General features: G+C 41.7%; 1 protein-coding gene across 19 annotated transcripts in view; it reads left to right on the top strand.

The window, feature by feature from the left end:
* PMCA (plasma membrane calcium-transporting ATPase 3) overlaps positions 1 to 13612 on the top strand; it is a 64574-nt gene that overhangs the window by 36138 nt on the left and 14824 nt on the right. For 11 of the 19 annotated variants that reach the window (XM_076541447.1, XM_012289371.2, XM_012289381.2 and 8 more), the window contains one exon: positions 6943 to 12483. The exons of 7 other annotated variants lie outside the window; for them this stretch is intronic. In XM_076541447.1, the coding sequence (XP_076397562.1) occupies positions 6943 to 7449 (507 nt within the window). In that variant the 3' untranslated portion in view covers positions 7450 to 12483. Of the gene's footprint in view, positions 1 to 3598; positions 3684 to 6942; positions 12484 to 13612 lie in introns of those variants that run through there. One more of the 19 variants, XR_013041062.1, reaches the window with a different exon arrangement.

Genomic DNA, 13612 nt, shown 5'->3' with positions numbered 1-13612 from the left:
TGCTGTTTCTTTTTTTATTTTTTAACTGTTCCGCGTTTCGAGAAATGATTTGCAAAAAATCATAAGCAGTCCTGTTTTACTTTCACTTCACTTCGTTAACCAATTTGTTTCAGACAGAGTTGTGTCGATACCCTCCTGCTTGAAGAGAAGAGAATTCCTTTCCTTCGATTCCATATTTCCTGTCTCAGCGATTTTTATTTGAAAGATAGCAAGATCGCTTCGAAACCGTCATCGTGTTTCATAAATGTTCGTGGAATTCAACTTCTCGTTAATTTTGACTTTTTCTTTATATTTCGATATTTGGTTAAATGTCTTTACTTACTATACTGTCTTTACATTGAACTTTGCTGGCTCATAGAACTTGGTGTACACCTACGAACTTTGAAAGTTTCTTACTTGTTGTTTCGCGTCGAAAGAGTTATTTTTAAAGATAATCGGTGGTAATTGCGAATTCGCTTATAGAATTTTAACCTTCGAATACGACGCGTTTAACGAAAGCCTAGTTACTCGCTTGAACGTCATTGTCTTTAACTCGTTCCGAGAAAAAAAAGGCCAGTTATAGCCAGCAAAGCGTCAACGATCGCTTCGAATAATCAACGGATTCTACAAATTGGCCAAGTAGAATTAAGCTTATTATTATATGTCACGTTTCGCTCTTCTCTTCAAGCGTAAAGCACAAAATGTCCGTATTTGATTCACCCAGATTCACCCATTTATTACTTACGCAAAGAGAATATCAAGCTCGAACAAAATTTTCCAACTTGTTCATTTCCATCCAAATCCCTGTTTTGGTTTTCTCTTCTTTCCATTAATTCTAAAGTGTTGCATGCACGTCTGTGCGTATGTATGTACGTATATAAGTTGCCCGTATATACGTGTATATACGTAGATATATGTATATATACACACATGTATGTGAAATGCATGCGCGTATGTGTACGCGTATATATATGTGTGTATGCGTATATATGTGTGCGAGACACACATACACGCGCGGCAAGGTACGCTTATGTATACTTTTTCTCATTTTATTTACTTATTCTTTTCGATTAATTCTTATTAAGACACTGTCGTCATTCTTTCTTCTTTCCACGTTTACGTTTGTCGACAGAATCATCGAGACGATTTTTAGTTTGAAAAAACTTTGCACAGTACAGTACATAACCATTTACTAATTTGTCATACAGAGATTTCTATGAACTTCGTTGTTTTTTTTTTTCTTTTTTTTTTTTCATCGACACGTTCAGTTACAGGGACTATTCAGTTTTACGATGCGTTATTAAGCGATTTACCGATAACATACGATACAGGAATTTGCCGAGCATTGAGAATGAATTTGTACGTGTTTTCGATGTCTGCTTATAAAGTTTTTTTTTTTTTCGTTTTTATTGGATAAAGGTATTGCTGAAACTTCTCTACATTACACAAGTATACTTTTCAATGTGAGAACTCTATATCGTGAAGGTAAACGTGTTTTTTTTTTTTTTTTTATTTAAAAGATCGCTGCTATGGCGGTACACGTTGTATACATATACACAGACACACACACACACACACACACACATATATATATATGCTTCAAGCAAAATATATTACCGACCAAAGATCTATGATCGATATGTCGAAAACGTTCTTACGTACCTCGTTTAACTTGCTCGCTTTCGGAACGTTGTATAGCTTGTTGAAAACGATCTTATCTATGAATGGTAAGGGTATAAGGGACACGAGGAACTTGTCGAACGTAACGAAGCGCAATACTATTTACACGAACGTATTAGCTCTCTGTCATTCAATTGCTACGCTTACTTATTAGAGAAAAAGAAGAGTACCTTTAAAAATACAAACTGTCTCAGGCTCCATCGTCATTTCCATCGACAATTAGACATGCGCGTATTCGCGCGTAAATTCGCGTCTGATACGTAGAGAAAAAAAAGCAGCCACGATGATTCTGAAGTCACAGGCACAGGCAACTTTTGCCACGCAGAAGCTTTGCTAAAGCTCGGAACTCGATTCGCAAGAGCTGCACTTACGAAAAAGCAGCCTCAGAGTACCTTGTACGTGTGCTATGCGTGTGAACTGCATGCAGAATTTGCGGCAGGAACCTCCTAAGAAAAGATACATATGCCGGTAAACAGTTTCGACGTATTAACAATGTTACGAACAACAACAACCATAATACTCTGTTGCATCCTACTGTACGTTTCTCTCGTTCACGGAGAAACGAGCATATAACCACGTGTCCAGCAGAACATCTGTGACATCCATTTGGCTGATTTGCTCCTTTTGTGTCTTATTTCTGTTCTTTACTTGTTGCAGTGTGTGTGCCGTTTTGCTGTGATGTATATATATATACATATTTATATATACTATTAACGTACAAACTGTGGATATATGACAAATGCATTGTGTGTGTCTCTCGATGTGCGTGCGTGTGCTGTTACGAATATATGATGTACGTGCACAATCTGTTTATTTCCGTCTGCCGTGTACACGACAGCGAAAACTAATATCTGCAAGCTACTGACAGTCGGTTAACACGTACACAAACGCCACGTAATAACTGACAGCAGACACGAGCGATATATTCTATCTTGCACGATCGGCCAAGCTCTTCGGGCAGATGCGTAGACATTTTACGCAGTTTATTTGGCCGAAGAACCGGAAAGAAATATCAGGAAAAACGTCTGCACCGATACCTTCGAATCGAAGGAGGACAATGAATGGTTTCGAAAAGGATGGTATGAAAGTTTCGCGTATAATAGGATTCGCGGGGAAGAATCCCAAGTTTCGAGAAAAGCGTTCGAGCAAAGTCGAGAAATTTTCGTTTCGAAAATTTACTTTCGTACCAAGTTCTAAGCCATTCGTGCAGCCGTTTCGGGTTTGTAGAATTTACTGGATTCGATATTACATATTTTATCCAAGATATTTTACGGTTTCGCTTCTCGATATCGCGCCATTCTTTCCACGAGATCGAAATTTTTGTCGAGGCATCGACCGTCTTCGGATACGTTTCTCGGTCTGTCGACGAAATCGAGGAGCTATCGAGAAACGAACTCGTCAGATCCTGAAATGCTTGCATGTAGCGACTGCCAGTTCGATTCTATTCTTCGCAAGCTTTCAAGCTTCGCTTCTCGATCACGCGTAAGCTCGAGTCACTCGGTCTATTGTTCGTAATATTGGTCGTAATATTGATCTGTTTGGAATTTCGTCGAATCACTTGATTATGAGCAGTACGACAAAGTGACCGAGCTTACCAAACCGTACACCTCTCGGTACAGCTACGGTCTCTCAGGACCGGTCTAATACTCGAACACACACGCCTACATAAAACTTGTCGAAGAAGTTTTCAAATAACGTTTGGAAGTTTGGCCGACGAGAAACAGGAGGCTAACGTTAACAACGACAACAGATACAATCTTACCAAAGAAACAGAACCAAATTAAAAAAAAAAAAAAAAGACACACAGAACGAGACACGCACGCCAGTGTACATAGGAATGAGATACTGACGCAAACGCAAAAAACACGCCTAAAAAAAAGTAACGATATTAAGAAGAGGATAGAAATTAAGACTGATGGTATGATTTGTGGTTTGTTAGCCAGCGGAACCCATTCGGGAGACTGAGGTATAACGGGGCGGCAGTCTTGCCCGCCGCCACACTTATCCTGTCGGAGTACAAACAAGTACGTAGCTCATGTAGATCGCCTGCCGTTAATAATTCGTTGTATCGTCAATTTTGCCATACGTACGCATACACGGGACGGATCGTCGACGTACGTACGATGTGCCGATCGAAACGTCGCTGTCGGACTTGTTCTCTCGATTCGACGAATCGTAACGTTTCCGTTCGCTCTTTCGCCGAGTCGATGCCGATACGACCGAACGAAAGATCGCGCGAACCAGCTACGCAACACGTAGGACGAAGAGAACGCTCCACGGGAGGATCGATCGACGAGGAAGAGAGGGAACGAGAAACTGGGAACAGGAACGACGGTGACGATTCCGTAGCACGGATACAGTGAACGATGTTTCGTTATACCACTGTGTTTTTGTGTAGCGGGTGTGGACTGGCCGGTGTAGTCGATGGAAGCGCTGCTAAGACCATCGGCCGCCTGCCTGCTCTCCTTTTTTCAGTAGTCTATAGCTGTCTGATATGATTGTGTGCTGCGTGTACTTCCCCATTGTATGTTCGTTAGATGAAACGCAAGCATCTTTTTACCGTGGCGGCCATGTGGTTCGTACGTGTGTTTAACCAGCAAATCAACGCGAATCCTATCGACGTCGAGAAACTGTCCCGAAAAGGATGTGTTCGGCTTCGAGTTTCGGCCGGTCAACCTCCTTCCACCAGCCCTCTCTGCTGCTTGTTTCTGTTTGCGTTTATCCTGTCCTTGCATATCGCGTTTCTCCCGACCACGGGTGTTCCGTATAGCCGTGAAAAGTCTTCTTTGGAACACGATTCGCGAGCTGACGCGCGACGTAATCGCTTTGCCTTTCTCTTTTGCAGATCGTCGCTCGGAAGAAGTTTCACGGTGTGTCAGAAATTCCTCGTCTCTTCCTCACGGTCCTGTCTCTCGAAAACATTTTTTTCCCGATTTTCGAACGGGCGCGTCTCGAGAAAACCCGTCCGTAACTCCTTCGCGCGTCCCACGCTTGTCGAGTCGCGTTCGAGTTCGTTCGGTCGCGGGTAGAGCGTTGCCGCTTTCTCTGTTCCGTTCGAGTAAACCGTTACACGCTTCATCGACGTTTTCCGCGTTCGATCGCTGACGAGAATCTAAATTCACGGTCACGAAGCTTTCTTCTTCTCCGACAGAAAGTTCCGCGACCGCGTTTTTACCTTTTTCTCCCGCTCGCGAAACGCTGGAAGAACTTCTCTCGACGCGGTCAAGAAAGCGCAACCGTCTCCCCGATACCGTAACGTGTATCGAAACTTCGACATGTACCGTCCACGTTTCATCCGTTCGGTGTGCGAGTGTGCACGATTGCTCGCGTTGTGCATTGTCTTTGCGTGCGCGCGTGTGTGTTTTGTTCGTTTGATATTTAACACGGCATTGCGCGCGAGTGGCATAGAAAGGTTGACTTTGTTGCAGTGGTTCGCGAAATCCTCCCATGGATCTCGTTAAACGAAAGCTTCTATAGTAGCTTTGCGTACGATTACCACCCATGTTGTAACAGCTAATTGCCGGCATGTTAAATCGGCTCTTTCGCGATCGTCGAAGCCGCGTCGTCTCGATCACGGAATTGCTTCCGAGCGAAACGAGCGGCACTAGACCTCTGTGGGGACCAATCTTCCACGGATATAAAGATAAACATCGTACGATGTGCTCTCTTAACAGAGTTGGTAATTTCGTTAAAGAATCACGAGCATTCGCGTAACTAGGGTTACATCGAATATCTCGACTACCTCGTCCTAGGAACTTCCAACTGTTCAAAGTCTAGTTTACGCTAGCTATCTAGTAATGCCAAGAGACCTAGACAAAATCCCTAGTTACGCTAATAATTGCTGGTATAGGGCCGATCAAAGTATTAACTTGCAGCTAATCAGCCCTTAAATTAGAAAATATATTCGGCACGAAAACCATACTTATTTGCAAGGTCCTGGGACCGAAGGATTAGAAATTTCAGTTTCGTTCGAGAATATAATATTAGTCGCTCGAATTACGAAACATGGTTTTACGTAGCATAAATACGAAATGAAAATGTTTGCAACAGTATAATCACCGACGATTCATACGAAATCACTGTTCATTCGTAACTCTCTTTTTTTCTCTCTGTCTCTCTTTCTTTCTCTTTACAATGTATACACGGTATTTTTCACACACTGTCTATCTTATTTTTCTGCTTCCATTTCATTCTCTCTCTCTCTTTCTCTTTCTCTTTACAAATTGTCACATTTGTTATCTATTCTTGTGCGACCGTCGACAGGTTGCGGTTCGAGCGTGTGCTTCATCAAAGACAGATCCCGTATTCTTTGGCTTTCTATTCGGGACTGTCACGGACCATTCGTAATCGACTACCGACAGAAGTACCCTATTAACGTTCGTCGTTCTCGTAGAAGGAATTTCTGAGGTACCCTTGCGAGATGCGGTCATAAAACCGATAACTCCCGTCAGATTATATTCGAGCGTGTTAATCGTTTTTTTTTTTTTTTTCGAGGAATCTTCAAATTCGAAGGTGAATTATCCTTTTTCTTGCTTTTTCTGATCAGTCGTTTCTTTTCGCGAGCGACTCGATCGGTTCGGAAGCAAGAAGCGAGGACGATTCCGTTTGCAGAGAGTTCGAGAATGTTCGGTGTCGACAAATGTCTCGGTACTTCGGTAGGTGTTCGAGTAGCCGAAATAGCGATTCGAGGAATGGAGGAAAGTGTCGTCTTACGGTAGAATGGTTATCGTGGTGGTAGGTAGTTTTACCCTGTCCTCGCAAACTGCTCTGCGGCTTTTCGACCGGCCGCGTAGGTAGGTACGCACAGTAAACGGTAGACGCGTGCATGCGCACGCTAGGCAGTAGAGCCTATAGCGCAGTTATTAATAAGCCTGAACTCGGGTGAAATGCAACCAAGTCCACGACGAAGAGAATAACCCGACGGTGTGCACGTCGAACACACGATACACTCCGTTCGTATCCGCGGGAACGGAACACTCACGTACACGTCCGCATACCCGTGTTCGAACAGCTCCGCAAGAACCGGAACGCTCGTTCTGTGCTCCTCTTCCGTCGAAAGTACGGAGAGGAACAAGAAACACGGAAAAAAAACACGCACTCGGAACAGACGAAACCGAGAACAACTGCACCACCGATAGAGAAATTCTATAAGTATATGTAGTAGTACGTATACTTATATACGTTAGGAGACACACACAAGATAAATACGAGTATGGCGTGCTTGTGTGTCGCTGGCTTGCCTCCTCGCTTCCTGATAGAACATCCTGTTCCCTGTTTTTGCAGCTTCGAGTAATCAGAGCGTTCAAGTCGACTCTGGAAGATTTGGAGGAGCGACGCTCTGTCCATAGTTTACACAGCTTACACAGTATGCGCAGCTCACGCAGCCACACCGGGCCCCGACCACTCTCTGACTTCACATACATTGACGAAGACCCGACAAACACCGCGCTGAACGCTGGCAAGTTGCCTAACAAGAGCGCGGATCAGAGTCTGCCGGTGGATCATTCAGCAGCCAGGATGCAGTCGGTGAACAACTTGTCGTCGCCGCTGTTGCTCAGCGTCGCTGGACCAGGCAACGCGTACAACCATCATAATACCATTAACACCACCAATGACAATAGATCCTCGTCCAATAGCGCCCTACACCAGGCCCTCAGCCCCAACCATACGCAGATGCAGAGTACCAACAGCAACAACAAAGACAGCAACACAGGAAACTCCCTGCTTCTCAGCTCCAATAATCTGGCTCTCCCGGAATTGACGAAGCTCGTGCATGAGACCAGCATTTAAAGGCAGCTTTGCGTGTCGCCACTCTACACCTCCTACCTTTCTGCCCTCTCTTCTCACCTTTCACTTTCTCCCTTTTCTATCTCTCTCTCTCTCTCTCTCTCTCTCTATCTATCTATCTCTCCCCTCCCCCGCTCTTTGTTATTTCTCTTGTTTTCTCCGTAGATCATCTGTCCGTCACTGTCTCTTGCTTCTCGTTTTTCAGCAAAATCGGGGTTTTGTCTCTTTTAGTCGCGACTTTCGATAGTCGTTCAATGATACTCAGTTAACTCGGCGTCGCAGATTTTATTTTTTTTACTTCTTCTACTTTAAGGCGATCGATCGTACGTTCGAATTCGCGATGCTTCGCGACGAAAAATTGCCTGCCTTTTTTTATCTTACTAGACTATCGACATTCTCTGTCCACGTTGGACGCTGTACAGTGTTATCTGTCTGTTTGTTGTACTCTGAAAGTCCTGCAGGACGTTTTTAGCTAGCCTTTCAAAGGTGTTACCTTGCATTTTAACGAACTGCCCACCAAAGAAGAACCGTCTATTTTCCGATACAGCGTCGAGTTAAACAACTTTCCTCTTCGATTTTACTCTACGATTATATCGCGTTTTAAGATGGATCTTCTCGCCTGTAACGAATATCGGCTGTAAACGATCGAATGCTTTTATTCGAAGAACCGTTAGGTTTGTCCACGCGTTGGTACTCCGTACTTCGAGGAGAAGCTTTCTTTCGCTCAACTATATACGGCGAAGTCGCCTTAATCGAGCGTATAAAATCCCGTAAAAGAAACGAACGTTGTGATCTTTCTCGGTTCGTACAATCGCTTTCTTTCTTCCCTGCGATTTCACCCTTCTAGATCCATCTGCCCTTCGCGATTAAGACGAATTCGCTGTATAACGTTGGTCACAAGGTTTAACTTTCGTCGTTCTTTTACCATCGATTCGTCCTCTTTTGCTTTTGGGAGAAAGAGAGAAAGAGAGAGAGAGAGAGAGAAAGAGAGGGAGAGAGAGAGAGAGAGCTAGCTACAAGTACTTAAAGCTCGTTCATAGCCTAACGTCCGTTTTACGCGATTTTCTACCCGTAGCAGGACCTAGTATGCTAGCTTCGATATACTAGATTGCTCGTTCAGTTTCCCTCTTATTCCCTGTCAGGAGACAGAGTACAGTAAATTTTAATCGTTAGCGCGACGCGAAAAGCCAGGTATATTCGTTGCACTGATTTATGGTAATAAGGGAAAAGCTTGAAGATTTCACCGACTACTTGACGGTATAAACAATTTATGTCGTATTCGCTCTGCTATGTTGCATGCATACGTAACGTATAACGGGACACGACGTAGTCTATTAGATTAGCTTTATCCTTGTTACGATTAATCAGGGCCTTCGTTCTTTGATCGTTCGATTCTTCTGTTCACCTCCCTGCATTTATATCCCATCATGCTCTTTCCGAGATCATTAACAATCTTTCGATCGAAACGTTTTAATTTAAACGCGCTAAAGTGAAAACCTGATATCGAACCATTGAAACATTAGTTAGGCTGACTGCCTATTGTTGTTCGCACGTTGATTCGGCTTAAGTACTTGCTTGCTTGACTAATTGTCTTCTCGCATATCGTACGTTCACCATTTTACATAACCCGTTGCGCTTGCTTATTCACCGTGAGTTCGAATCCAAACTTGTATATCGACCGTTAATGAAATCGCTAAAATAATTTCGAAACGTGTCAGGTGTTTTATTTTTAGATGCCGTTCCAGCGCCTCTTGTTCCGTCGGCGAATGTACTTATCTCGCATTTCTTCTTTCGAAGTTTGTACCTTTGATCAGAGATTTTCATTCGTCGTCGATAACAGGCTTTTATAGCCGACAAAAACGTAACCTCACGACCCGATTAATTTCGTTGATCACGGTCCTCCTTTAGGAATCGATAACGGAGCATCGTAAATTAGCGTGACTTAATTCGTCTTGTTTGTAATCATCGTTGCTCACTCGTTTAATACGTAACGTCTACTTGGGAGTATTTTTATACAGGGTGTTTGTAAAGTCTTCATTTGCTTCGGTCGTTTGTTAAGATTCGTGTGCGTGCTTAATCGTAAAAATGCCTTTTTATGCGTGTGTCTAATTTTGATCGTAAATCTTGTTCAAGATTCAAGATATTATCGCTGTATCTGGTTGTTCGATAAGTTCGGCACAATCGACCAACATCGGTACTGTTCGAAACGGTTTGAGGATCAGACGTCGAGATACCAATGTATATTTAATTTATAAAACATTTTAGTATATCGAACACGTTGTCGCGTAACGAAACGATCTCGAAGAATGATCCTCAAATCATTTTCACCAATGTATAATATAAAAATGTGCAGTCGAAAGCTACGATGTAAACATACGTATATCAAAATGAATGATTTTAATAATGTTAAACGTGTTAAATTTAATTTGAAACTATCAAATATATTCGTCATATTTTTTATTCTTTTCAAACACGACAGACCAAGTTGATCGCGACTGCGTACGAACACCCTGTACCGTTTTCGAATCTTTCATTCGTTATCGCCCCTTAAGATCGCTAAAAAGTCGAAAGAAACGCGTGCCACGTAAAATATTGGAAACAAGGATATACGTATAGAAGTTGAATGAAAAGATCGACTCGCGGACTTTGTACTCTGTGCCTGTAGGATCATGGGAAGCGTTATTCTTTCGTTTTCTTGCTAGAAAAAGGAGCCTCGCGAGAAAGAAATAGGAGAAGAACGAAAATGACAAAAGGCCGTACTTAATTACGAGATCGGATCTCGTGTAGCTATCCTCGTCTCCCTTCCAGTTTCTGCTCGTTCGTCGAAGATTCGTCGCTTTTTATAATGAATTTTAAATTACGAATTAGAGTTAATTTCTTTCTGTTCACCGAAATTGGATAGCGAACGAGGAACACAACAGCAGTTGTATCTTATTTGTTAGCGACGATACGAAATCCGAATAGCAGCGAGAAGTCAGTTTCGTGTCGCCTACTTAATCGATATTGCACACCGAGTGTGCGTTCCACTCTGGCTTCCCTCGATCGAAAGGTTGTATAAAAGAAGTATCCTCGTACTACTCGTCCTCGATCTTTCCATAATCGCTCGCTCGAAAACTTATCTTAGGTTTTACGAGTTTTCTTCCGTTGTATCGCTGCTCGATCGAGGGAAATCACGTGTACGAAGGTGAGAATTTTAAACCGATGTCAGATCCACTGCCAGGATTGCGCGCGAGAGGGTGAACACCGCTAAATGGCTATTGCTATTTCCTCGGAATCATGATAATTTATTAAAAGTTAGTTCTTCTCTGCTGGTTGCGATAGTTCGTCAAACTATACTCGATCGTAGGAAGACGGCTTTCTGGCGGTTAGGAATCTTCCTCGAGTCTAGTTGCGAGTAACGATGGAATAGCACCGGATGATTTTCTAAATTGTTCGTTGCCCCGCTTACAACTGGATTGCTGGTCTTTTCTGAAATTGATAGAATAGCGAGTGTAGAACGTTATCGTAGAAATTTTCTCATCCGGAATGCTAGAACGAATATTTAAGAAAGGAATGTTTTAGAACCCGATTATACGTATACTTTAACTTTGTCGCTATAGATAAATCAGTCTGTCTCTGGTCCATTAAATATGTATAGAACATCCAAGTTGTTCCATTATGAATTCAACGAATCGTCTTGTTCCTATCGTCGATCTATTCCGTACAAGATTCCTCGCGGTGAGACACGACGGATAACGAAAAAATATGCCGAGAGACTTAACAAAGAGAGTTTGGCACGTGTACATAAACTATTGAACAAAGTCTCGTTACATAAATCGAAAGAAATTATATTTCTAATTTGCGCGGTAGGACCGTATAATCTCTTGCTATAACTCTCCTACCGGCATAACAAAAAATATATTGCGAATTTTTAACGAAAGGTACGATACGTATTCGCAAATTATCATCCGGTGCGGATGCGCGTTAAATATACGATATATAAAGCTGAAATATTAAACGTTTTTTAATATTAACGCATTGAATTTAATTTGTTACGTTGATACGACAAAGATGATTAATTTTAACAATTACACGTAGGGAATATATATATACACACAAACATATATATATATTATTATTATTATTAATTTTTAATTAATTATTAGCGACTATCATCATTGTTATTATTATAAAATAAAGTTTAAGACACGTTATCCGAATGTTATTTGATTAAAGCCGATCATCGGAGGGTATAGAAACATTTTCAAATATTTCCACACTTTGCTAAATCGCATATTTATTTGATTGCACAAAAGTACATCAAGGTTGAGTGTATACGTTATCGTTAACGTACACTCGTTCAATCTGCAAAACGAATATGCAAGTACCTCTATACTTGCGGGCAAATAAGAAATTTCTAAATTTATTGTTCGAAAGATAACGATAAAAAAATAGAATGTGAAACGGAGTATCGAGTCGGTATGTATTATATTATTAACGCGTTAACTGTCACCTCGAAGCTATGGAAAATCTATGAAAGATCCTACAGATAATAAATCGCTTATTTTTACGATACTTCGTTAAGCGTATTGTCCATTACTTCCAGTATGCGGTGCGAACATTTGTCAAGGAAAAAGTAATAGAATTGTTAATAACGCGAGGCAGTTGACGCGTTAAGAAAGAAATATACGATTGTAAATATCGCGAAAATAAGTTAATCGAATTAGCGCAGAAGGTTAATCGGCGAATAAAAGAAAATTGTGTTTCGTCCATTTGGTCGAAAAATTTTTCTCCGAATCGTGTTCTGTATTTACCTTAGACGAAACTGTACTTTCCACTACGATCGTTGTTAAATGGCTATATTCTTACGATCAGAGATTTCTTTACGTTCCGATAACTTTGTTCTAATGTCGGAAAGAGTACGACGAAATCGCTGGAAGTACTATCGACCGCGAAAACAATTTTATTTCGTTTGCTTCCCACTTTCAGTTTTATATTTCACACTGTACGCTTGCACCTGTAAGGCTCTGATCGAACAAACATCAAATTCCATTTTCACTCTGGTTTTTTTTACATTGGAAAATAGTAACCGTTCCCGTTCCGCTCAGCTTTTCCTCGTCGACAATTACCCAATCGGTAATTTCAAATATATTCGAGTATCGAAAAAATATTGAAAATTAAAATCAAAGTGAAAATGTTGTTTAAAATTATAATCTATACGTATATGCACATATTGATAGAAATGTTTCTGTGGTGCTTGGCTTTATATTAGATGAAACTTATTCTCTTGCACAAAAACTCGCAACGTTATTTCACGATTTAAGAAAGGAAAAGCGAATACTCGCGAGTTTACCTTCACAATATTTTCAGAATCGTTCGTTCTTTTATTATTAACGATTACCATTTGAACGTTATAGCAAGTAAGAAAAGAAAAAAAAAAAGTTAAAACATGCGTCCTGTCAAGCTCTTGAAGGGCACACTATTATATGCGGCTGAACCACCAGCACGTAGATTTCACTTTACTTCTCACGCTCGTATGATTTTTCCTGCATTTATCGAATCGTTCGATTACTCGCGACCACTCTCGCGGTTTTGTAACTCGCCGCTCTCGCTCGTAAATCGATGAGTAGCGTAAAATGCATACGATCGAATTTAACGATGAACGAATCGAGACGAGAAACGTTCGTAAGCAAACAGCGAATCTGTAATGCGGTGTGTGGTATGCTCCGAATAATCGAGTTCCACTGGCGTCTGACCAGCTACGCGGTATTTCACTTGCATGCACGTGTCCGACCGATCACGCGATCTTCCACTTCGCTGCGTCTCGCTACACTCTCCTCGTTAATCTCCCGATTAATCGCGCGATTCTCTACTGTTCGCTCATATCGCGTTTCGACCTCTGACGAACGTCCGATCGAACCGCATACTCGGGGGATCTATGCGTATCGGCTCTCTCCGTCCGAGTTGCTCCAACTTTTTTACGACACGTAACGTGTTGGATTTTTCGTACCCGAGCAAATCGTTATACGTATATTTTATTATGGAACCTTTCTAACCGAAGGTAAAAATCGCCCTTGTTAAAGCGTAAATTAAACGGCCTATTTTATCCGATATAAAATGTATGTAAATAATCGTGATCTTTCGATACCGACTCCTGGATGTTCGAACAGCGGTTTTCGTTTCGAAA

This window comes from Megachile rotundata, chromosome 16, assembly GCF_050947335.1.
Source record: "Megachile rotundata isolate GNS110a chromosome 16, iyMegRotu1, whole genome shotgun sequence".
Taxonomy (NCBI): domain Eukaryota; kingdom Metazoa; phylum Arthropoda; class Insecta; order Hymenoptera; family Megachilidae; genus Megachile; species Megachile rotundata.
Note: the sequence above shows the minus strand (reverse complement) of the source record. Positions and strands in the feature narration are given on the sequence as shown.